This window comes from Glandiceps talaboti, chromosome 16 (genome assembly GCF_964340395.1).
Source record: "Glandiceps talaboti chromosome 16, keGlaTala1.1, whole genome shotgun sequence".
NCBI lineage: Eukaryota > Metazoa > Hemichordata > Enteropneusta > Spengelidae > Glandiceps > Glandiceps talaboti.
The window spans coordinates 14,432,777-14,459,011 of record NC_135564.1 but is presented as its reverse complement, the minus strand read 5'-3'; the positions used below and the strand labels follow the sequence as shown (position 1 = coordinate 14,459,011).

General features: G+C 36.6%; 2 protein-coding genes across 3 annotated transcripts in view; one reads left to right on the top strand and one right to left on the bottom strand.

Moving 5' to 3' along the window:
- Positions 1-11,609: 11,609 nt before the first annotated feature.
- The window catches only part of LOC144447859 (ER degradation-enhancing alpha-mannosidase-like protein 2), a 90,284-nt gene continuing 75,658 nt past the window's right edge, over positions 11,610-26,235 (bottom strand). Inside the window, exons 2-10 of the mRNA XM_078137978.1 lie at positions 25,616-25,726; positions 24,223-24,368; positions 23,128-23,253; positions 22,216-22,427; positions 21,526-21,667; positions 20,916-21,040; positions 13,980-14,124; positions 12,997-13,118; positions 11,610-12,470 (exon numbers count right to left, since the gene is read on the bottom strand). Of these exons, the coding sequence (XP_077994104.1) occupies positions 12,030-12,470; positions 12,997-13,118; positions 13,980-14,124; positions 20,916-21,040; positions 21,526-21,667; positions 22,216-22,427; positions 23,128-23,253; positions 24,223-24,368; positions 25,616-25,710 (1,554 nt within the window). The 5' untranslated portion in view covers positions 25,711-25,726 and the 3' untranslated portion in view covers positions 11,610-12,029. The remainder of the gene's footprint in view (positions 12,471-12,996; positions 13,119-13,979; positions 14,125-20,915; positions 21,041-21,525; positions 21,668-22,215; positions 22,428-23,127; positions 23,254-24,222; positions 24,369-25,615; positions 25,727-26,235) is intronic.
- LOC144447861 (caprin-2-like) lies at positions 15,430-21,023 on the top strand. Of its 2 annotated transcripts, none has more exons than XM_078137979.1 (3): positions 15,430-15,566; positions 17,614-17,750; positions 19,322-21,023. In XM_078137979.1, the coding sequence occupies exons 2-3, from the start codon at positions 17,633-17,635 to the stop codon at positions 19,876-19,878; spliced, it is 675 nt and encodes a 224-aa protein (XP_077994105.1). In that variant the 5' UTR covers positions 15,430-15,566; positions 17,614-17,632; the 3' UTR covers positions 19,879-21,023. The 2 variants fall into 2 exon arrangements, with proteins under 2 accessions (XP_077994105.1, XP_077994106.1); XM_078137980.1 differs by having other exon boundaries at positions 15,467-15,566; positions 17,617-17,750.

The following is a 26,235-nucleotide window of genomic DNA, read 5'->3' as shown; positions in this document are numbered from 1 at the left end:
AGTGGCTAGGCAAGTTTAAATCTAATGTTAGAAGAATGACGTAATACAAGTTCAATTTTTATGGGGTCATATGTGAGTACAGAAATGCCATAATTGAGAAGAGGTTATGTAAGTGTGTGCTAATCCCGTACATGTCAAACAATGTGTCAACATTATGACAGATAAAGGGCATAAGTGTGGATAGTTTATAAACTTTCTAAAGTTTACAACGATTTTTAGATCGGATAATTGGCGGATATATCCTTGTAAAACTTTTTACAGTAGGGACAGTTCATCTAGTTAGCGGATAATTTATAAAGTTCAGAACGATATTTAGATCGTCTAAATAGCGGATATATCGTTGTGGGATATTTAAGTTCAGATCGTCTAAATAGTGGACAATTTAGAAAGTTTATAACGATATTTAGATGGTCTAAATAGTGGATAGTTTATAAAGTCTAAACTTTATCCGCTATTTAGACCATCTAAATATCGAGCTAAAGTTGATAAACTTTAGATAGCTATAGTTTATAAAGTTTAGAATTAGAGTTAGACCATAATGGTTAGACACTTCTAACTTAGATGACTAAATTTCAAGCTAAACTTTCTAAACTTAAAAAAGTTTAGATTTATACACTTCTAGCTTAGCTGTCTAAACTTCTAAGTCCTAGCTAAACTTTCAAAACTAGCTAATACACCTTACTGCGTGAGTTGGGCCGTGTTTCGTGGCTAGTACCCGAAACAAATGTAAGTACAACACTGCCTACCACATTTACAATAATAAAATATCAAATTCACTGAAATGTTGTTGGTGCTTGACTTGAGAAATGCGGATAAATGGAATTGTTGATAGCCCAGTGATTTGTCTTGGTGTGACCTTAGTGGTCTGAGCTGTGACTATCTCAAGAAGTTCAGTCTCTACTCTGTACTCTTTATATGTATGTTTCTACCGCTATGTACGATCATGACTTTAGTTGAATGTAAGTACAGGATCTGTAATAGCCCAGATACTGGGTGATGAAATGTCTTCAGATGAACCAAAAATATGTTACCAGGAATAGTTTGCGAACGTGTGATTTTACTTGACGTTGTTACATATATATCAAATGTTACAAATGTATTACAATCAAATATTACGTTTATCGTCTGATATCGATCGTGGACGCCGCATACGATTTGCCCTCACAGTGATTACACTCTCGAGTTAAATATTATTCTTTACAGATAACATGTTGCGCTATCCTCAATATTGTATTCAGATATTGGGTACGTGAACCTTGTTTTATGACTAATGTACATTACATAACATTATATAACATTACATGACCTCACAATTGGTGAATGGAGTAGTGGGCGTACAGTGAGCTAGATTCAATGCATGGAAGCAGATCAATGGAAGGAGATTTAAAGATAGTGACAGAGACAAATATTATCAACTGGATGTATTCGATGGTAGTAGCTTTCGCAAACCAGAGATTTTCGTCCCTGACGAAAATGGTCAAATAAAATATATATGGTACAGACAGTAACAGGGATTGGAAGCCTGTGCGTAGACATGTAAAGAAATTATCGTAAGCATGCCTAATAATACGTCCTTAGAAACAATCAAATTCTGGTAACGATGAATTAGCGAGGAATGCCACGGGCAAAAGATGTTACAGCACTGGGGAAGGTGGAAGGTGTTTGAACTCAGACCACTAATACAATAAGTAAATCTTATAATCTTATGCACACATGTGAAGTCTAGCTCGCCTAGCCTGTTTACGGAATCAGTGACCTTTCCGAGTAGGAGAAAATTGCGGGAAACGGCAGCGTTTGTGTTTGTTTTTGTGGAAGGCTACGATATTTATTTTTCTTCGAAAATCGCGGAAAGTATAATATAAACGCCAATATATAATTTTTGTGTAATGTAGAATCCATGAAGCGGTGTGTCCTCCTTTCAAATTTTATGCATGCTAGTCGAACGTCAAGAATGTTTCTGTTTACAACTCATAGTATTATGGTTACGTCACAGCAAATATAATCAAACGAAAAACAATCTGGCACTTGAATCTCAAGAATTGTGTGAGATATGACACATCAACGGGTGTGTTTCCCCCTCTTTTAAAGGTGATTCTATATACCCTATACCACAATCTTGAATTTTTTTCTTTACATGACTCTTAACCAGTAAATTCAAAGGTAACTATTCAAAATTGCAGAAGTGAGAAAAAAAAAGTCAAACAGGCGATTGGCGACCGACCCGAGCAGCCATGAACTTACAAGTTATATGTTACACTGCCTATTGTTCTAACGTTTGGGAATACAACGTCATATAGAGAGGAGCGTTTCGTCTCAGTATATTTACATGTAGTATACTAAACAATAGCAGCCAGTGGCAAATTCAATGACGACTTTATCATGTTCGATGGATTGTTTTTTTTATAAATCTTATGTAGCATAGCTATATAGGCGTCGTGTCTTACAATAGTAGCAATAGTGAAAATACTACTAATGATTTTGGAGAGCATTGGGTTGATCATCGAATTCTATTGCTGATTTGGACCTCGATAAAACTAGGAGCTCAACAATCGCTACAACTTACAAGTCGATAGCAAAATACCAGAATGTAATCGAACCCGAGAAATCTTCATAATTCGATCCAAGCTGCAGCATAAATTGTCGATTTTTTTCCGTCCCAGAAGTAACGTGATTACTACATCTAAAATGGGTTTGCGGCGCGGGAGCAGGCATTTGACGAGACAAAAAAGAAGTCGGCCTAATTGTGTGTCTCTATATATGAAATGTCCTATAAATGTTTCACAGTTTTCGTTGCAGTCTTGTACTGTATGTATGTATGTATGTATGTATGTATGTATGTATGTATGTATGTATGTATGTATGTATGCATTCATGCATGCGTGCATGTATGCATGTATGTATGTATGTATGTATGTATGTATGTATGTATGTATGTATGTATGTATGTACGTACGTACGTACGTACGTACGTACGTGTGTATGTACGTACGTACGTGTGTGTGTGTGTGAAAACATGTTTTTAAAAAAATCATACATATTGATTCGATATACCAGCTCCGTGTAGCATGGTGGTTAGTGCACAGGAGTAGCAGTCGGGAGGTCGACTGATGGGTTTGAATCCCACTGGAAACTAGGGATTTTTCTGTGACCGACCCAAATCCAGGGCGAGTGTTCTACAGACTCGATGGGTAGGCTGTATCACTCAGCCGTCTCTCACTCACAAGACCAATGCGAATATCGGGGGGGGGGGGGGGGGCTTAGAATAATGACTCGAAAAGTCGGGGACGATTACTCACACGAGCCCACAGGTGCTGTTTGCCGGGCCTGGGTGACTCAATGATAGCCTGTGGACTGACTGGGAAAGCCTTGACAGTTCCACAGCTGTAACGTGATATAGAGCGTGCAACATGGCCCTGTCAGGTAGTCCCACACCTGAATGGAACTCTGTGGAAATTCGTGTGATTGTGTGTACATGTCTGCATAACAGAAAATCGGTGGGAGGAATTCCCAGTACAAAAAGAAATTCAAAAAAGAAGAAAAAGAAGTATACAATATTGATTTCGTACCTTCGGCTCGCTGCTGAAAATTATTTCAACTTCTTCTTCACATACTCCTGCTATATATCTTCTCATTCCTCTAGTGTCGTAACCAAAGTTCTCCTCCAGACAATTCTCGGACGTAAAGTACTTAAATTCAAACGCTGTTCATTTAAAAGCCAGTCAACAGTACTGCCTCGCCAAAATTTGCAAATATTTTTCAACAACTGATGACCATCTCGCTCCTCATCACATCATATGTACGTCTCATTATATACTTTAGCACATGCTTCAAAAATCATACTCCCTATTGTCACATTGATAAAGTTGAGAACGATATTTAGATGCGATAATTAGCGGATACATCCTTGTAAAACTTTTTTCGCTAGGGACTAATTAGTGGATAGTTTATAAGTTTAGAACATACATATCCGCTAAAGTCATGCAGTTTAGCTGCGTTTATCTAGTTTAGCTCCCACAGGTAATACATAGCTACATACCCTATCTAGGGAAAGACACAATTCCACACGTTACTCCGTGATTTTCGAGTTCAATGACAGTTGAGAGGCACAGAGACACCACAGTTAAACTTGATAAACGTACAAACTCGGCGTGTTCCTCCTTAAAATGACTTTGGTGACAAAAGCTTAGAAAAGATGCAAAGTACAAACTGGAAATATGGTCCCGCAACACGAGGGTTGCGTGACGTGTTGCGTGAACGACAGAGTTACATCGTGACATCTTATACACATGTACAATCATGTACACTACATAACTCTCATGTAAACTGGCATGTGATAGTGCGACTTGAAAAGAATACCTACGTTTATAAGATAAAAATAAATTACTTTGTATTGCATTTTGCCCATTTTATTTCAACGAAAAAATAATTGTATCGGACAACCATTTCAGTCAATTAAAATGTGTGTACATGTAGATGTGTGCCATGTACGACAGCGTCATGTTAGATGTATTACATGTAAAAGCAGATGAATTAGTGATTAAGATTTATGGTACGTTTTTTTTTCTTGTGCTGAAATAATGAAATCAAACATGCAATGTACATTCGTAATAATAAGTAGTGAATGTATAAAATAATGTAGTAAATGTATTTCGTGCAAACATCCTGGATGACTACACGCCGACCAAATAAATTAATCTAACATGTTGAATAACGTACTAAACAAAGTTGATGACGGAGGTCCCTTCCCGTCCAAGCGTTTTTATCCGATAACATCGTCCAAAAATCTAACAGTTTCGTAATTTAGACTATCTAGATGACGGAGATCCCTTTTCAACTAAGCAGTTTTATCATATCTCATATAAGATTTGACATTTAAGGTTAGCCACGAAACACGGCCCAAGTCACGCGAGTTGACGCACCACAGTACATGTACAATGTGCATGTACATGTACATGCTGTCTGTGCCGGTGAGGTATTGAGAAAACTTACATTATTTATTATATTTGCGAGATAAAAAGATGCACAGATTCTTAAAACGTTTATTTTTGAAAGCATAACTTGTCTCTTTTTCGATAGTCACAAAAATGAACCTGTGATACGAGGAGATGAAAAAGTGGCCGAATACTGTGAATACCAAGTATGCAGCAAAAACAGTTATCTTTGATATATATACGTACGCAATCAGTGTGTTCCCTTTAACTATTGTGGTGATAAAAGCTGTCATATTAAATGAATGCAAGAAAAAATTTATGCATCCTTAACAAGTACAAAATGGAAATATGGTCCCGCAACACGAGGGTTGCGTGAACGACAGAGTTACACCATGACATTCAATAAACTACATATTAACTCTGGCCTTCAGAAATCAAAACGGTGATAGTGCAACTTGAAAACAATACCTACGTCTACAAGAAGAAATGTAATTACAAAAATGTACTACGTTGTTATTGCATTTCGTCAATTCTATTTCAACGAAAAATAACTATATCAGACAGCCATTTGTGTGGACGTGTGCCTACGCCTGTACGGTAGTGTCGGGTGTTATCCGATAGCATCGTTAAACATATAACATTTGGAAAAACTTAGACAAACTTGACGACGGAATTCTCTTCCCGATGAAGCGTTTTTATCCGATAATATTGTCTAAAAAACAAGCATTTTGAATACCTATCCAGACGACAGAGATTCCTTCCCAATGAAGCATATTTATCAAATGTTATCGATGTTATCGATGCTATCCGATAGATATCTAACACATTGAATAACTTAGACTTTCAAGACGAAGTCTTTTATCCGATATTACCGATCATTGGGAAAGGGATAGTTATCCAAAATGTTAGATATTTAGACGATATCATCGAATATGTCAGGCATTTCCCTTTTAATTTACAGTTGTTAAGTTTACACGTCGATCAGGGCTTCAGATGGGCGTGTTCAAAGTGGAAACTTGATGTAATAATTTGAAAATTAATAGTCAGGTCATGTAATCAAGAGAACGTTGATATGACGTTGATGGACTCCGAACAGGGCAAAACCAAAAGTTCGTATGGTACAGTATAAAGGGTAAAAAGGTTATTCAACGAGTATAGTGAATCATGTGAATATGTGCTCGAGCACGTACTGAAATGTCGATCGCCAATCAATCGATCGCGATCATTTTTAGGGTTAGGGTGCATTTTCCAGGGTTTCTAGGGAGGGTTTGAAATTCTAGGGTTTTCCAGGACCGTGCGAACCCTAGTCTATAGACACACATTCAGAATACTCCCGTATGTAAAAGTAACTAAGAATATTTATTTTCCATCGACGAATATTCAGGCTTAGGTTTAATTTCTCTATCAAATTTGTCACTTATGAGGTAAAGTCAACATAAATTATCCCACCCCACGAGGGTTTACTGAACGATACGGACACTCAATAAACTACAGGATTCGTGTATTTGTAGCATATTATATACATTTTGTAAATCAAAAGACGCACACGTTATTTAAATGGTTGTTATTTCAAAGATTTTATCGTCTGAAAATGTGTTATAGACCCTTTCAGGATAGCCACGAAAATAATCCCGGGCCACGAGAGTTGGGTGACCGTTGAGTGACACTGAAAACAACACACTTTTTATGCATGTGTGAAGCGTTGTCAAAACCTATGATAGTGTGATAGCAGTTCATTTATAATGTATTATTGTAGCTCATCACATTCCACTACTGGACAGCAGATACAATTAAACTAGTTCCACTTCTGACATAAATACTGGATCATATTTGGTATGACTTGACATCGACGTATTACATGGATAGCTATTAAAGTCCTCCTTGCATGACCTCACTATTAAAGTGAAGACATGGTACACGCGTGTCATGATCACATGTACATGTTGTATTGTGGCGTACATGTATAAGTGACGTGAGGAAGTTGTTGGAACGATAGCTAGACTACAAGCACTTATTGCTGGTAAAATTGAAAGGTAAACGGTAAAAGTTGATTTGAAGTTTGAAGGAGCCAAGTGGGTGGTGGGTACGGCAGGGAGTTCCCTCCCTCCCCTGTAGATTTTTTAAATTCAAGGACTAAACAGTTAAATTTCCTATCTGCTGTTATTTCAACATGTCAAGGTGATGACAATACCCTCTCCTGATCCGTCGAAATTGAAATTTGAATTTCGAAAACTAACATCAACAAAAATACTCAAAGTATATTGTTTCATGCCATACCATTTACAATTATTTTATCATAATGAAATATTACAGTATTCAATATACTATAAGTCAGGTAGGCCGTCGCACGACGCCTTTTGCCAAGTAAACTTTGTGTCTGAACAAGTGAAAACATAAATCCGTTCTCCCGACGGACAAGAGAACTTCATGTGAAAATTACGGGCCCTGACATTAAAACAATTGACACATTCTACACAAAATCACATCATTGTAACAGGAAAAGAAATTAGTAAGATTTACATATTTGTACTCGGAAGTGTTTTATACAAAATGTTGCGAAACCACTTCATGTTAGTGTACAAGTGATTTAACTACTAATCTCGGTAAGCGAAAGATTGCGTCAACCTTGCAACGGCACTGAATTCTCCTATTGCAAATACACGTAATTAGCAAATCTAAGAAAGTATTGAAAATGAAAATTACTGTCATGAGATTTCGTTGGTTACACGTTAGTTGGTATTTTGACAGAATCTCCACCAATCCACCCATGGTCGAAGTTATGTGTCGCTAATTATATTTCACGCAATTCGAACTTTGAACTTTGAAGAGCGTTCTCATACCTAGCTAGCAGACATGTTGCGCAAGTCGAAGTCGATCAATCACAATGTATTTTACAGGTAAATGCAGATGTGAACAATAACATGCTACACACATGCACATGGGCAAAACATGAATGATTTACTGTGACAGCTCTCCAGTCAGAAAATATAAAATAGGAACACAATAGCAGCAGTCAAACATATTACATAATATGTCCTGACGCATGACGAATCATATGTAAGAAACGATCAATGGACTTGAAAATCAAAGACTAGGCTTAAGTCAAAAACAAGCCAACGACAATAGTTCACGACCATGCCGTCGTTTCAAAGACAGCAACATGATGCATGATGAACGCACTACTGATTTTCGCCCGAGACGGTACGGAAAATATAACATGTAAAAATCTACTGTAAAAGACGTACTTGTTCATTGAATCTGTAATGATTGCACACAGCGTAAATAAACGTGATTAGGGCTACTATACTTTTTCACTACAACAAATTTAGTTATTGATCGTTTCATGTAGCAACGATATAAAAATGCTTTCTGTTTCAAAAACGATTTTCAAGAAACATAACACTCGCTAAAATGACATACGTGCACATTTCAAGAACTGTTGACACAAGCATAGATTAGATGTCGTTATTCCTAAAATAAATAAACTACGGTGTTTAAACACATCCAGGATAACATTCGATGTAATGAATGTGTAAGACAATTTAATAGGGTAGGAAACTAAACAAATCTAGTGTGTGTTCATTAAACTCCAAGGACAAAACCACGACTTAAGTCTCAGACCACTAAAACACTTCTTTTAATCGTTTGAACTTCAGTAAAAAGTTCAAAAACTACTTGTGAGAATACAAGTCCCGGGTGTCGTTGACTTTAACAATACTTATAAGCCTATGTACATTGCGCGCAGAAATGTCCACTGATGACGTCGTCGTTTCCAACATGTTACAAACTCAAAGCATAGCGTAAGGTTGGAGAGAAACGACGTCTATGCTCAAAGATTTATAAGACACAAACTAAATTTCATTGGAAGCCATTCATAAGAAGTGGGTAAATATGAAATTGTGTTATCACCTGCAGCGGAGTAGAAAAAGTCGCTAGCCTTGAGTGTTAATGCAAATGTATTCTACTCGCACGGTCATTTACTCATACACTGTACATATTTGTATTGACCATAACACTCGTGACCTCCACATGGCGACGACTCTGAATAATGTTGAAGTACAGTGTATGTTTCGTCTTGTTCCCATTCAAGTTAGAAACGTGTTTTACGGGTATCTGTACGACTTGTGCACTGTGTAGCTAAGTAATCTCATTGTTTCCCTACTAGTTACTAGACTAGTAAAATCACAACCTTTGTCTACCTTCATGCTGTAAGCTACTTCCAAATGATAAATACACAAACATGTAAATTGCCGGCTATTACGGCAATATGAAAGCCTTGCTGTTGTTTAGCTGAAACTCAAACCACTATAGTTGTCTGAGGCTGAAGTTATTAATACTAGTATATGTTTTAACTGTTAAAATTACGGATTGTACTAAAACCGGAAAGTAGTCACATAAGCAACACAGTAAGACATTTTCAATATGCATAATACAGACGAAGTGAACGCGCCCGTCTTTCATCGACCGGAAGATATCGTTCATCTAATGTTTTGAGTCGTCAAGTGTGCAGGCACGTTTTATTACATACATGTACAATCGCAATTGTGAAAGACGCCAAACGATGTAGTCGAATACAGTTAGTCACGACATGGTCACAACACAACAAACCGCATGCTTACGTGAAGTGTAATAGTCACACGTTTGAGTCTAGTAACAGAAAACAACGTAAACAGTAAATGTTTCATTTTTTGGGTGTGCAGAATGCATCCTTGGTTCATGAATATCATTCTACACTACCATGATGTGAAATCTTGAAACACTTAAAAAGACATGCATGTACAGTGTGACACGCAACACACGGGTTGAAATGAAACACGAGGGATATAACGCGAGTACTCCACGTGACTCCCAACACGCATTTGCGTGTCACGCAAATTTCCCCGCGTTTCGAATGCATTTGTCCCGCGAGTGTTGGTCAAGTTACATTTGTCTGGTAGTGTACGAAGATCTACGAACTTACCATAATGATTGCATAAATCCACACTTTAAAAAAACCAGACTTCGTTTTGTGCTCAGTTAGCTGACCTGTTCTTCAATTAAAATCTTGTATTGCAATGTAGTGTGACAAGTTCTCTAAGGGCATATGCTCATATGATCTAAAACAGGTGCCCAATTTAAATAAAAACGAAACATTCAATCGTATCTAGGATACGATTACACATATATACAATTTGATGAAAATCCGATGACGTTAGTAGTGAACTAGGCGCGATTTCTTCATTTAGCTGTAAAGTTTGTTTTTTTTCAATTTGATTGCATTCTAGTTATCCTTTTCATGTTACTGTCCTTTGACCTTCTTCCTCTTTGAAAGGTTAATATGGTTGGGATTTTTTTTTGTTTGATTTTTTTTTTTACAAATGAAATTGTTCGTTTTTCGTTGTTCGATAAGATGTATATCCTGTTAGGCGAGTCGTGTCAAACTATGTACAATATGAATAAACCATTAATAATAATGATTAAATAATATATATTATCTTCATAACATCATGGAGTGCCATCACACATATCAAAATATGTAATTTTGCATATTAACTATTAAATGAATAAGCATTTAAGTTCATCTAATGAAAATTAAAGCGGCATTAAATTATAGCTGGAACTATCATAAATTCAGTAAAGTTGTTTTAAAGCCTGGCTAAAATGAATGTTTGTGCCACCTTTCCTAACAAGTGACCTATCAGTCAGAATAGCTCCGCTCTCCTTTTTTTTCTTTTTGTAACATATGTAGAAGTGGTTCTGCTGTTCAGCTCTTCCACTATGCAGATTTGTTTTAGCAAAGTAATAAAGTGGTTAGTGGTTTCATATGATGACTCACACACACTATAGAACATATTTCACACAGAAAGTTGGTAAAATATTGTACTTTTACATTATAGTCATCATTTTACAAAAATTATATTTTACCCCTAATTTTGCATATCAATAACCCAACTTGTCTTGAACAAACTTATATCTGCTCATCCCAAGACACCTACACAAGAAATTTAAACTAAAGAAACTATTTTTCCCGAACAGCTAATGTAGTATATAACTACTGATATCGATATTGTGTTCGATGTGTGTGTGTGTTTACAGTTAGGAGCTCCTAATCTCTTAAACCCTTACCCCTAGAATGCCTAGGTGTTTAAAGAATGTCCAGAATGCTTCTACCATTTAAAGGCAGGGCGGGTGGTCATTCTCTTGTACACACCTGTATAGTGCCCCAAAAACCTCCCAAGAAAATGGTTGATATTTGGTGCCAGGACAGCATACCCCACCCATCCCAAATTCAAGATTTTACATAATTTACTATCCACACATCCTTAGTAATATCCCCATCAAATTTCACTTGGATATGAAGATTTAGACCCAAAAATAACATGTTTACACCTAATTTGCATATCACTGATGACATCATCATGTCATCAACAATTTTTTCATTCACACATCCATAGAAACCTCACCAAATTTCAGATCAAACTGGCCTATATTTATAGAGTTAACACTCCTGTGGGCACTCAATGTTAGTTTGCAAAAAATAATAATTAGTTGCACATCTCAGGAATTGGCAATTACAGGTGCTGACACTTTACAATCTTTTCAAACAATTGTTACTTTATTTACATTTACATTTGTTATCAGAGTCTCTTCATGATCAGAAGCAAGGCAAAAGTAATTATGCCCCTCTACATATCAAGACAGAAATATTATCTGAAAAAAAAAATCATGATACATGAAAGACAAAAAAAAATAACATATTGAATTTAATTATTCTAGTACAAGTATTTTGGTCCATCCCTAAGATATAAAGGTTATAGGTCAAAGTATGATGTCATCAGACCAATCAGCTGCAGATTTGAGGAAATCCACTCCACATGTTCAGTCTGACCAGATTTGAAATTTGTGTGGAGTTGATCTATGTTCAACCATTTTTGGTTTTTCGATGTCATTTCCCCAGATGTTATAACATTGAAAACACATGACAAGGATTGGTAAACAAACCAACAAGTTTCCATTGGTTGGTACTGCTACTCATTTGCATAAGGGATACATTACAAGTTGGCAACAAGAAAACGTTTTGATGTAAAATTAACAAAAAACATGTATATTTTATTAATATCAGAGCTCATCCTCATCACGAAACATTTCACCAAGCAACGACAGACGACTATGGAAACTTTGTGCTGAACAATTATACTGTGACGTAAGACCTTTTGATTCTTCAAATTTTGTATTTTTAGTATCTAGATAATGTTGAAGATTTTGAAGTTTTTCATAGTTACTACCTTTAAGGTTTTTTAAATAATTTTGAAAATTTTGAGACGATTTGTGACAGCAATCTAATGCAGCCAAGTCGATAGGATGTGCTTCTGTGTTTAAGATATAACTACCGGTATTAATTATACAGGTCCTATCTTCTAATTCAATCTTGTCACCATGACGACCGTCATTGTGCATAAAATTATCAGGATCAAATAATAGGTATAAATATTTGGTTGTTTCTGCTAAAAAGAATGACTCCATTCGATTGTCAAGTTTGTGAGATCTCACATCTTTGATCTGAAAGAGATGAAAATATGTTACTGTTAGACGTAGTTTCGGTTAGACTCATCTTTGGGGTGCCCACACTTTATGACTATCACCCCAACAAGGGTTCCCAAAATTACTACAAATTAAACATTACGTTTTAGCAGTATTCCGTTTTACTGACCCATCATTTTCAATTAGCATATTAGCAGAACTCAAACCAGGTGTATTAGAATACTAATATGTTAAAAACTTATTTAAGTAGTATTCCATTTTAATGAACCATCATTTTCAATTACCATATTAGAAAAACTCAAACCAGGTGTTTAGATTACTAATTTAATGTTAAAAAGTTGCTTAAGTAGTATTCCATTTCACTGCATCATCATTTTCAATTACCATATTAGCAGAACTCAAACCAGGTGTAGTAGAATACCAATTTAAATGTTAAATATCAAATATTTCTATCCAGTTTCTGTATACTTTAACAAGTGAAATAAACTTGAACCTGATTTTCATTCAGTCTGTTTACCAAAGCAAGTTAAAAATGACAACTTACCGAAGCATAGCCACACTTTGTCTTTGCACTGGCTTCAATTGATTCTAAGATATCCCGCCCTATCTGCAGCAGGAATGGATCTTTAGTTGCTTTATACAAATACACAGCACTTTCTATCAATTCTGGAAAGAAAAACACAATTTGATAAATTACCTTAAGATCTTTGAATGAATGAAATTATACACTTCCTGCTAATTCTGGAATACACAATTTTTACATGAAAAGAGTTATATCTTTGTAATAAGCCCAATAAAAATGTTATTAAATACAAAAAAACCAAAAACATAATTGTAATAATTTGCCTCTTGTCAATTTTTAGAAATAGATGACAATGCATCCATTTTGTATATGGGGGAAATTAACCACAACAAGAAAATTTATTACGTTATTTGAAAATACTGGTTAATATCTTGCTGTGAGACAGCAATGATATTTTGTACAGCTTACACTAATTTCAGTATTCGAATGCTGTATTATATATAGTTTGATTTCTGGTTGTCTGTGAGGTTTGTAAATTTGCATGTGAAATTACAGTGACCATGTGATACAACAGGCAAAAAACACGACTGTTGGTGAAAAATAACCCTGTACATGATATCTGCAGGGCTCCCAGCTAATTAGAACATGAGATTAGTGACAAGTAACATATAAAACTGTTTATTGAGTACAAAATTTGCCAAGAAACAATACTACTATTTGCTTCTTTCAACAAATACTAAATATATTCAAAAAGAATGAAGTGGTCAGAGTATTAGAAAGATTTTGACCAAAATATTTACTAGTAGACTACATTTTGTAAATCAATGACTAAAGTTTCTTACAAAAGAGTCTAAAAACTGAGAACATAGGTTTGAAAACAATTGGAAAAATATGCAAATTTGCTTTGCTTAATTATGTCAATGAGCCAATGTCTGTTGAGCGATTCTGTTGAGTGGTGGAATGTTTATAAAAAAGATCTGATTCTAATACAGCCATGTTCCTACCTGGTCTGAGAGGATATCCTTCCCGTTTATCAACCGGCAAACCATTGACAATACTGTAAAATTCTGGTAGAAATCCTAGTTGTCTCCAGACTTGATGATAATTATGTATCGTCTTCATGGCTTCATCAATGTGTCCAAGAAGACTCTGATAATAATGAAGATAAGAGATTGACGAAAAAAGGAGATAAATCATGATTTGGAAAACACTTTTGAAGGTGACAGTCTAAAGTCTTTGCAATGTTATGTAGAGCAATTGCCTAGAATCCAGTAGTCTAGTTCCTGACGACTGTATTCCAATTTTACACTGTGTTATCCTCAATCACACATTACGTCTAGTCAATCTCATTACCCTTGCACAGAATTCTGTGCCCCCCCCCCCTACAGTGTTCATATAAACATGATGACATCGTTGCATCCCACATGATTTTAGTTTAAACAGACTGGAAGTGGAGTTCGGTTGGACATTTGCATAAATTCCTGTGATAGTTGAAACAGCTGTACCAAATGAATACTAAGGAGCGGTGAAGACAACCTATCAATTTGTGATGGATTACCACTGACATGCAAAGTTTGCACTTCACCTCACGATGGAGTTTAACCACATTTAATGCCTTGAGTAACGAGATTGACTAGACGTAATGTATGAAGATATCGTAGTGTAAAATCGGAATATGGTTGTAAGGAGTTAGACTAAGAATCCAGTTGTGTGGGATTTTTGGCTCTCGCCTCTCCCCTACCACGCCTGGTATTTCACTGGCACCCATTCATTCAAACCTAAAAATAGATTATGATTTCCCCCAGTATTTTCAACCCCAACTGAATATGGTAATTATATATGTTTGCATCAAATAGCACAAAACCCTCTGAGTTGATTTTAATAACGTGGTGACGCTATTTACATCATCTCACAGCCGTGAAAAGTTAAAACCCAGTAAGACTGTGCAGCTTCTTTCTGGCCTAACATTCATTAAAGTGAACGGCTGCTAGCCAGGCATGGCAGGGAAAGGTGAAAACCAGTGTACGGGCAAGGCGAGAAGACTCTTTGACAGCACCATCCATGCATTACTTTTTACTTTCAGTGAATATATTGATGTTGTCTGATTGAAAAAAACAATGCCCAATTACAGCTAGTGCAGTTTTGACTTTGCTGAGTGAGAAAAACCACAACTAATCTTTAATACCGATCTCAACTTCCTTTATCAAACCTTAGTAAAACGAATACTATATACCAAGAGAGTTGTAACTTTATCCTGTCTCTTTATTTTCACAAGTTCTTCCTAATACTGTCTTATGAATAAACAGCTGACATCCTATTACACATATATATGGAGATGTATAGCAGGATATCACATCTGATTTACATTGACCTTTGACCCCATGCCACTTGATAGGAGGGATATCTGATATCTATAACACAGGAAGTGATGAGATGATACCAAGAATTGTGGTATATAATCTGTGGCTTTATGTTAGTGAATTTGAGTCACAACACATTATCACTGCACTGCAGTTGTGTGAAGACATTTAACTGTTGAGAGGGTGGAAATTCAACTTTCAAGTGGTGAACTCGTTCAAGCAGTTGGTTGAGTAAGTTTATTTGTTATTATGGATGCTATTGGTTGAGATATACATTGCTAAAGTATGTGTATTGTGATTATGTCAGTGTAGCTTGGTTCATGCTAGTTGGCCTGCTTGCACACTGAGTATTAAGTCTAGACTCTGGTGATTCTGACATTTCCTGAAACAGAACAGTATCATCCGAATTGAGTCTCCTGACTTACTCTGTCTACAAGCAGGACTAGGTTTGGTTTGACTTCATTGCAAATAGAGCATGGATTGAACATTCACTTCTGGACCCTGAAAGATGTTTATGATTGTACAACAGAACTTGTGTGATCTGTGTGACCAAGTTGTGTCGACATAAACAACTTCAGTACACTGCATGGTGTATGTGTTTACTGTATTTACTCAGAGAGTCTTTAAAGTGAAAAGACTGATGTCACAGTATTTATTTGCTGAGTATGTGTAGTAATGGCAAAGACCAAATTTGAGCCAAAGACTGTATATGTGGCTGTTAATGGCATCTAAAGGTGAAATTGCCAAAATCAAGCCAATGCCTGCAGACAGGCTATGGCAGGCAGTAGCCAAATCTGAGCCAATATGCCTGTAGCTGTAGATGTGGTTAGGTCTAGGAAGGTAAATGCCAATCTTTGAATAGGCTACATGTAGGTGTAGGCAGGCAAAGTCCAAATCTGAGTAGTCTAGTTCCTGATGGACCGTATTCCGTACTACGTTATCCAATCCAGTTACTCAAGGCGTTAATTGTGGTTCAACCCCAATATTCATTTGCTACAGCTGTTTTGGTTTTGACTCTGATATGCAAATATCCAACCATCCAGTCTATTTAAACTGAAATCACATGGGAACGCCACAACGTCATCACGTTTATATGAGTGCAGTAGGGGGGATGAGCACAGAATTCTGTGTGAGATAATGAGATTGACTAGACAGAATAGTATGAAGATAACGTAGTATGGAATACGGTCCATCAGGAACTAGTCTAAAATCTGAGCCATAATGCCTGTAAACTAAGAAAGACTGAGCTAGAAATAATCTCCCAACGTGATCTACACCAAGAGGTTTATTTTACATTGTTGTCAAAAGTGCAATATTGCATTTTGGTTTATTGAAAGACACAGCATTGCTTTGGAGGGGGGGGGGGGGGATGAATTAAAAATAACAGCCCTTAAGGTAAAGATATTTGAGGAATTGTTTTGTTTCCCTACTGACTGACCAGCTGGCATATTACTTAAAATAACAAATACAATAAACAACAAACTCTTTTTACTGTGAATGTTTCTGTATATTGGCAATCACTTGCTAACTTTCATACAAAAATAATTTATACCTATTTCATAAATTTAGTCTATACTTCCTGCTTCATGTAGATCGGTTGTTGGTGAATTCTTTGGAAAAAGATGGTTGCCTAGTGTACCCTGGGGGAATTACCATACAGATTGGTGAATTCTTTGAACACAAACTTGTCTCATAGTAGTACCCCAGGGGTACTACTACTAGTTTGTTTGCCAAGAATTCACCAATCTGTATGGTACTACTCTGGGGGTACTATTACTAGACAAGTTTGTTTTCAAAGAATTCACCATTCTGTATGGACGGTAGTACCGTACAGATTCATGAATTCTTTGAACACAAACTTTGTCTAGTAGTAGTACCCCCAGGGTCGTACCATACAGATTGCACTTACTTCTTTTTGATAATAAAATGTTATACAATGGTAGATCAAATATCAGGCCACAAACTACACATGTACATATTATTGCAAAATGTTGATATAAGCTATCAACAGATGTTGATAATATACACTGAAAGACCATGGTGGCGTTTCTGACAAGTTTTTCTCATCTCAAGTGGTCAAACATTCAACTTAATTCAGCATTCAATTACACTATCTTGATTACAAGGTGATTATATCTACATTACCAAGACACTGCTAACCCCCCCCCCCCCCCCCCCGACTTGTGTAATCTCCCAAATTCAACAATAGTTTTAGTTTGCAAATTTCACATTTTCCGTAATATTAACTTTCACTCTCTCGTATAATGTCCTTTATCAGCAGGAGACACGTACACAAAATGGTTTCCTATCTTCACTTCCTGGTTTTATCAATGGCTGTCGTATACAGTTGTTGTCAAGTTAACAATGCAGAGGATTCTTGTAATCGCTGTTGCCAAGGGATACCAGGAACACCAGGTTTGTCTCGTTTAATCTGCTAAATCCTGAGAACAAATTTTCACAGTCCAATGCTTACAACAAGGCGATATTTTTGATGAATTTTAATCCTAAGCCATATGGCCTTTAATGCTGCATTTGATGATAGGCACACACTTAGTCTAGTTCCTATACAGTATCGTTATGTTACACCTCCACTCACAGTATAGTCAAAATCATTACTCTAGAAGTCCCGAGATGCATGAGATGCAATTTAAAATTCATCCACAGTCACCCACACAGTCATTAACATCATGTCTTTGTTAATCAATCACAAAATTCTAACCAATAACACAGTCTCTCTTAAAGTTAGTGTTTATTGGGGCAGTTATGTAATGTCCAAATATGGTATAATTGTCAGCTCAGGATGCTACTTATACATTGTTCAGGTCACTGTAACAGTTGGGGTTCACTGATTGGATGAACAACTTTTTGTGCTGATTGAGGGACGTTGACCAGTTAGAAACTACATTGGTATCCAGACTAGCACATGAATGAACAAGTGTGATTATCAAGTTTAGCATCTACAGACTCTGAGGTTGATTGACACTGCCACTGACCTATCAGTACCTAGTAACAAAATACGCCAATTGACACACAAAAATTTGGGGGTATGATAAAATGGAACTTTGAGATTTAGACTTCTTGATTAACAAGAACTGTAGACAAAGGAATAGATGTGACAGATTATTGGTGCAATGACCAAAAACAAACCCAAGAGAAACCTGCACAGTTTGGACACAGCTAGATGTTGCTAGTATACATAATTTGCATTCACGGTCATAAGCAATATGGATGAAATTAGACATTGAAAAAGTTGCTGTACCATCCCATAATACATTACAACCTTTGGAATATGACACCAAAGGAAAAAAAACAAGGTCTGGAGTAGTGAAACATACCAATTAGAGAGGTCTACTTATCATTTCCCCAATAGAACACCCCCCCCCCCCCCCTTCCAAACTGTAACACAAAACTAACTTCCTGTACTAATATTTGAGTGTAGAAATAAAATCTGATGTTTCCTGTTTTCTCAGAAGCAATATGCAGTCTTCCTTGTAAAAGGATTATTACAAAAACAAAACATGTATACCATTGAGATCGATATTCATTTCTGTGTTATAGTACATCATGGTAGACATTTCCTTGAAAGTGACTATTTATTTAGCCTGAAATCCATGCAGATTGCGGATTTTATATTTTGCTCGCCGTATAAAATCTAAACTAGTCCGCAGGATTCCAGGCTACTATTTATTTGGCTATTAAACATGAGTTTGACAATTGCTGGATTTTATATAGTTTAGATAATGCACACTTATGTAGCACTTTCGATCTTAATTTGTGCTCAAAGCACTAAAGATGTTACCCCTGCCACTGATCTGTAACAAAATGGCAGCCGTTTCAGAGCAATGGGCAGAAAAACATACCCCAAAGGATACCCTGCATAATGTGAGAAATACTTAGTTCTCCACCCACTGGGTTAAATTCCTGCTTTCACTACAACCAAATATATCAGGATCCGTTTAATAAATACAGCTCTTCTCAACTTTCAGGTACACCAGGGCATAATGGATTGAATGGGTCTCCTGGAACTCCAGGCGACAAAGGAGAACCTGGCTCTACAGGGCCACCTGGTGCACCTGGTGTTGGTTTACCAGGCAAAGCTGGACCTCAGGGACCACCTGGTTCAGGAGGTCAATCGGGAATTCCACTGACTCAACAATCAGCTTTCAGTGTCGCAAGAACTGCAGAATTAGTAGCCAATCAAAACACGATCATTACATATGACACAATAATGTCAAACATCGGCAATAACTTTGACAAAGACACCGGCAAATTCACCTGCACTGTACCTGGGGCTTACGTCTTCATGTTCACTTTCAGGAAAGACCTCAATGGAGGTCCACTCTATGTAAATTTGTTGTTGAATGATGACATAGTGGTGTCCGTGTGGGATGATGATACCTCACACGATATGGTCAGTAATAGTGCTATTGTTAATTTGCAGGCAGGGGATCAGCTCTGGTTACGACTGTGGGCTGCTTACTCCGTACACAGCAATGAAAATAAGTATTGTACTTTCACTGGTTTCTTGCTGTATCCTTTGTAAATTGTACAAGTAGTGTCTGACACACTATTTCATCATTCCCACTAGAAACCATTAGAGTCAGCATTTTATTCTACAACACATTGTGATGACCGTGATGTTATTAAATTTTATATGTTAGATAAATCCTCTTTGAACCTGTGTCTTTAATGCAAAATGCACCTCGGAAATAAACTGTTTAATGTTTTGCTGCTAGTTTGTTCAAGAAAACTCAATGAAAAAAAAAAAAGTGGTCACCATACAATTCTTTGAAATAGAGGTCAAAATTTTGTCAAAATTTTGTCATTTTAGAATCCAATATGGTTGCCAAATCCAATATGGCTGCCAAATACTACACGTTAACTCTATGGAAGATAAAAGATTGACCATTTCCTTGAAAACAAGACAGTGGACCACAAATTTCTTTTATTGTCTCAAAAGAAGTAACCTTTCATACGGCAGTGTTTGCAGAGATTTTAAGAATGTTGAATTTTGGTGAAATTTGTCACGAGGTGCATTTTACCTTAACAGGACATAGTCTGTAATGTATCATACATCTATGTGATATCATTTTAGGCTTCTCTTTGCCAATATTTACTGTGCATTTCAGATAACTTGTTACTACAACCACATTTTCATAATGACTGAGTCAAATGAAATCGAGATTGATGTGGATTATAATGACAAATATAAAAAAGACAATGTTCATTATAAACTGTTGTGTGCTTGGATTGTGGTATGACCCCCACCTGTATTCCTGGCCAATCAACATCTGAAGTTTGTAATATTTACATAGTGGCATGACCTCACCTGTATTATTGACCAGTCAAGATCCTGAGACTGTTATATTTACACAATGACATGACCTCACCTGTATCAATATTCCTGGCCATTCCAAAGATTGTAATATTTATATTCTAATATGATTACACCAGGTCCTGTATTCCTGGCCAATTAACAGCCAAGGATTGAACTGTTGTCATAGTCACATGACCTCACCTGTGTTCCTGGCCAATAAGCATCCAAAGATTACAATATTTGCATTTTAATGTTGATCTCACCTGTATGCCTGGCCAATAAGCATCCAAAGATTGAAATATTGGCATAGTCACATGACCTTTCTTCATATTCACCCACATGTACCAATCGTCATGTCTCAAGTACTTCTTTAAAACTGTTTCATATTCTACAAATATTAAAACAAATTAGAAATTTCTATTTCTGTTTTTGTGAATGATAATGGTTTCAATTTCACAGTGGGTGATTCACCACATTTGGTTTACACATTAAGATAAAGACTAGTTGAAAAATTATACAGTACAAAAACATCACACGATACATTTCTGTGATTGCACAAGCTGTTGTACCCATTCCGAGCTATACGATACAAACTTTGCAATTCCATTTAGCGTGGGATATTGTGATAAACCCTGATTCCTCCTCATTGGTTAAAGACAATGTAAGATCTTCATCTAACCAATCAGACTTCATGTTGCATAATTAATGTGGCAGTACATAGAATGTAATTAGTAATATTACAGCTATGTATTTAGATCAGTCTTGTGTGAAACCAATAACAACAGCCTGCTATATTACACCCCTACACCACTGAATCTTTCAATTTTTTTTATTCTGTGAGTTGAGCAGATATTTCAGTATACTCATACAAACCTGTAAACATGTCCAGTAACCTTGGATTGTGTAACAGCATACTACCTTTAACAAGATACTCGAAATAAGAATCTACGCCAGCACCAATACCAGCATCCAATGCCACCCACTGTCCACTCACAACATCAATATGGTTGCCAACCTGTGGGTGGTAAACAAACACAACATTTGTTATTATACTGTGAGTATAATAGAATTCATACCTAATGCAAATATTGCTGTTTCAATATGCCATATTACAGTTATCAGAAAAACAAAAGAATGATGTAGTTTGGCCACTAGGAGTGCTATTAAGAAACAGGTTTCGCAGTGTTTCAGGGTAAAAGTTGGTTGTATTCTCAACTCTTTTCAAAACATTCTGCTAACTTTGTTTCAGATCTAATTTCTTTAGGAACATAGGGTTGTTCAACCACATTTTACTGATAGCTTCATGACCTACCATGCGATTTTAGTTCTCATTGTTCCTCGTGGTGGTGGTGGTGGTGGTGGTGGTGGTGGTGGTGGGGGGGGGGCGACTCTCTTGTGACGTTCGTTTCAAAAAGGACACCATGCTGTAGCAGTAGAGCTACCTTATCAGAATCTAGTTTTTGAAGCGACTACATAGTCTCCAAGCTGGATATCTGGAATGTGTGTATGGCTTTAATCATACATCCAGAGAGCAGTTGTTGTGGAAACTGTCAAATAACTTACCAATCCAATCTCAGATCTAGCTTTCCATAAGGCTTCCAGTGCTTTCAATGCTACTCTCTCATATACATCATTTCCTGTTAGTCTACTCAGAGTTCCAAATTCAATAATGAAAGTGCCAACACCTGCTGTGCATGTAACTGGGGTTTCATTGTCTGGCACACCATACAGTAAGTTCACAGTTCCATAAGGCATACCAGTAGGTGTGTAAAATGCTACAAATAAATAAATCATTTAAATCAAAAAGACATATCCGAGAAAAATAACTAAAAAAATATTGTTTTTATCCCCCCCCCCCCTCTCTCTCTCTCTCTCTCTCTCTCTCTCTCTCTCTCTCTCTCTCTCTCTCTCTCTCTCTCTCTCTCTCTCTCTCTCTCTCTCTCTCTCTCTCTCTCTCTCTCTCTCTCTCTCTCTCTCTCTCTCTCTCTCTCTCTCTCTCTCTCTCTCTCTCTCTCTCTCTCTCTCTCTCTCTCTCTCTCTCTCTCTCACACAACGTGTGTGCGTTTCCTTAGAAGAACTTTTGCATTATAGGTTACAGTACTGTCATTCAGTCGAATGAAACAGAGAAAACACAGAAAAATCCTCCTTAGCATTACAACCATTTCAATTTTGGATGCCAAACTGTTCAATCTTCATTCTCGACAAAAGACTCGATCCCCATCTGATCATTAACGGTTTTCATAAATCACCATACAACCTTGTCAGTCTCCCATCAACTTGTTGGAAAGCAGAGTGGAGTTTAGTCTCTTTAAGGGAAAGGATACTTTTGTGAATAATACAAGGTATCCCACCATGTACCATGGGTCTTGTTCATTATGTCATACTTATCACATTTGACTGCCTACTTTTAAAATTACCTACATCCCCACCCTTCATAGCAATTTAGTGACTTGTTAATCTAACAAACATCTTTACCTGGCAATAGTCTTTTAGCAACTCCTTCAGCTAAATCTAGTAATGGTCCTTCACATGGCCAATTACTGTCGGTTTTCATTCCAGCTGTCCGGGATAACAGATGGGCTGATAATAATCCTCCGATTACTAGACAAAAAAAATCATCAAGAAAGAATATTGGAACGGTAACTCAAAATTTAGTATAGAGAGGAGAATGCTAGCCTGTAAGATAAGAGCCTATCAGAGATGTGGATGATAGGGCAGGACTAGAACAATTCTATATGCATTTACAAAAGTGGCTGTAGACGAACATTAGCTGTAAACTATTGCAGGGGCATCCACATGCATATATTTATGCATTTAGCAATGTATACAAGTTTACCTGATTGTGTATGATATCAAATTTATGTTTTGCATTTCATTGTATTACTTAATAAGCAGATATCACTTTTATTAAAATGGTATTTTTGCAGATATCGTTTGTCCTTAAAATGGCATTGATTAAAATAGTTTTGGTTGTGTGACATGTGCATTTCTGATTGTACAAGTGAAAAGAGGTATGTATGACATCTTATTGATTTTTTTCATCGTGGTTTGCATCTTGTTTGACTGGCCAAAATATAAGTATCTAACAAAAATAAAAACCTTCCCAGGGTGCTAATTTTTCTTGTATATTATGGTAATTTGTTCATGATGGGCAATACAAACTACAATTATCTGACAACGCTTGTGAATGTTCTGGTCTGAAACTGTTTTTCATGCGTGTCTTTCAAGGCATATAGTAAGCATGCTGCATATAAATGTGTTATTGCCTTGATATTGGGTTATATACCTGAGCACATTGATACAATCAGAATGACGATGCATAGTTCCAGGTTGATTTCAGTCAATATAGAAATCAGTTCCGGGTCAATTTCGGTCAGTACCGTAATATACAGACCGCTACGTCATCATCACTTTCTCAATTGAAAACAATGTAACGTGAAAGGTTAGATAGTCTAGTTCCTATACAGTATCGTTACGATTTATACCTTCACTTTGTAGTAAGACCACAGTTGGCATCCAGACAAAGGGTTAGAATATACGAATAAATGAAGATATTGACTCTAATCTTACCTCTTATATTGGTCTCAAACACAGATACTTCAATATCTGAATCAAAACTTAATTCATCTACAAGTAGATTAGCTACTCTCTGGAACTCACTATAGTTACCCATTATGGCTAATGTATCCAATGCATCTATTAAGGTGAGGGAATAACTGTGAAGAAAAAAAACAAAACAAATAATAATCAAGACAATATAGTTGGTATTAAACTTCAATCTTATAAGAAGAAACAGTCACCTTTCAAATACAGTAGCTAGAACCAAAATCACAAACTAAATTTTTTGACAAGCCAAAATAAGAAAAGAAATTATAAATATCATCTACCCTGAAAATTGTTTTGAAATTGCAAATTTTCTTGAGTTGTCCAATTGAGTTTAAATCCAAAAACTAGTCACAAAGAAGTGACAACATGACAGAATGATGTTAAAATGTAATGGGGGGGGGGGGGGTATTAACACCCCAGAGCAGAGGCTATAACTGTCATCATCTTCTATACTGTTAAAAAATATTGAATCGAAACCTCAACAGTTTTATTTATTTATCTGCAACTTGTTTAAACTTAAATGATACAATACCATTGTATATTTTACAGTAGAAATGATGTTGGCTTAGTGTTTTACTCATGGGACATTATAGCTAAAATGATGTTGGCTTGGTGTTTCACTCATGGGACATTACGTTTTTGACACAAAGATAGACACATTTTAACTCTAGACTAACGAAACAGAGAGCCAACACACACAGCAGGATTCTTTATTCAGTCACATTGAAAGTGATAAAGTATTGCTATTCATTCACAGTGCAGGAGGAAAAGTTTTCTAATGAAAACATTACAGAATGATGTACTTGATGATTGGAATGGCTACAATTGTTTATTTTCCAACTGATAATCAACATATTAACTTGACTACTTGTACATCTCCAATGTGTGTGACACCTAATAGTAATTGAATTTGTCTGAGTGTGTATAAAAAATGTCATGTTACGTGAGTGAAACACCAAGGCAAATCATTTGTACTGTACATGTAAGTATCAGTATGACTAGTGGGCACCCGGGGGTTACTCAACTTTTTTGAGTATACGTTTATGTGCTGCCCTTTGGGGTGCATTTTCTAGTCCTTTGGTCCATTAAAGTGGGTCTAAAATGGGGCCTGGGGTTTTTAGCACTGGCCATACACCCGTCAGAGCTGCAGCTGGCCACTGGTAACCCCCCCCCCCCCCCCTCCTCTGGGAGTGGGTATAAACGGTTTACTATTGTAAGCATTAAATGATACATGCAGTCAACAGATAAAGGAAACCTATAAATAAATGCATCGCTTTATGATATAACACAATAACATAATTGTGTGAATTCATTGGCATCATCAATAACAAATCATCCTATCTCTTCCATCACTTACCTGCCCCATGTGTCAGTGCCATCGCAGGTGATAGGTCGAAGTTCATCTAATGGGTAGGCATACTTTAGGTAGCTATCATAGGCAAATGTGAACATTGACCGAGTCCTTTCTCTGCAAAAAACAAGATGTCAGTGTAAACGTCTCTGTATGACAAGAAGTGAACAACTGAAATTAATAAAACCAAACACCAATCTGTGATCAGTCATTATTTGTCTGTTGTACACACTACTGTAGACCCAGGGGGCAGTACGAGAGGCCAGCTCTGTGGTAGGGGTGTGTGTGGCCTGATGAGTGCTGGAAACCCCAGACCCCATTTTAGACCCACTTTGACTAAAAACCAATACCCCATTTTAGACCATTACAGGTTTTTTAAAAGATGAAAGTTTAGACCTCAATACATTGTTCTTAGGAGGCAACATTTTGGGGCAGTTTTTGGCATGATTTGGTAAGGGACAATGGACCACATTTTACTAATTTAGACCAAGCAAAATAAAAAATAATGACATATGGACCCCATTTTAGACTCTCCAGCTTGAAAAAAACACCTCATTTTAGACCAAAGGGCTAGAATTAAAGCGCACCCCAAAGGCCAGCCTCAGCACTTACTACAAATATAGTGC

Bases quoted from the DNA above. Each gene is read 5' to 3' on its own strand.
- LOC144447861 (XM_078137979.1), top strand. From the start codon at position 17,633: ATGGTTTCCTATCTTCACTTCCTGGTTTTATCAATGGCTGTCGTATAC. The intron at 17,751-19,321 runs GTTTGTCTCGTT...CTCAACTTTCAG, and splicing joins AGGGATACCAGGAACACCAG to GTACACCAGGGCATAATGGA.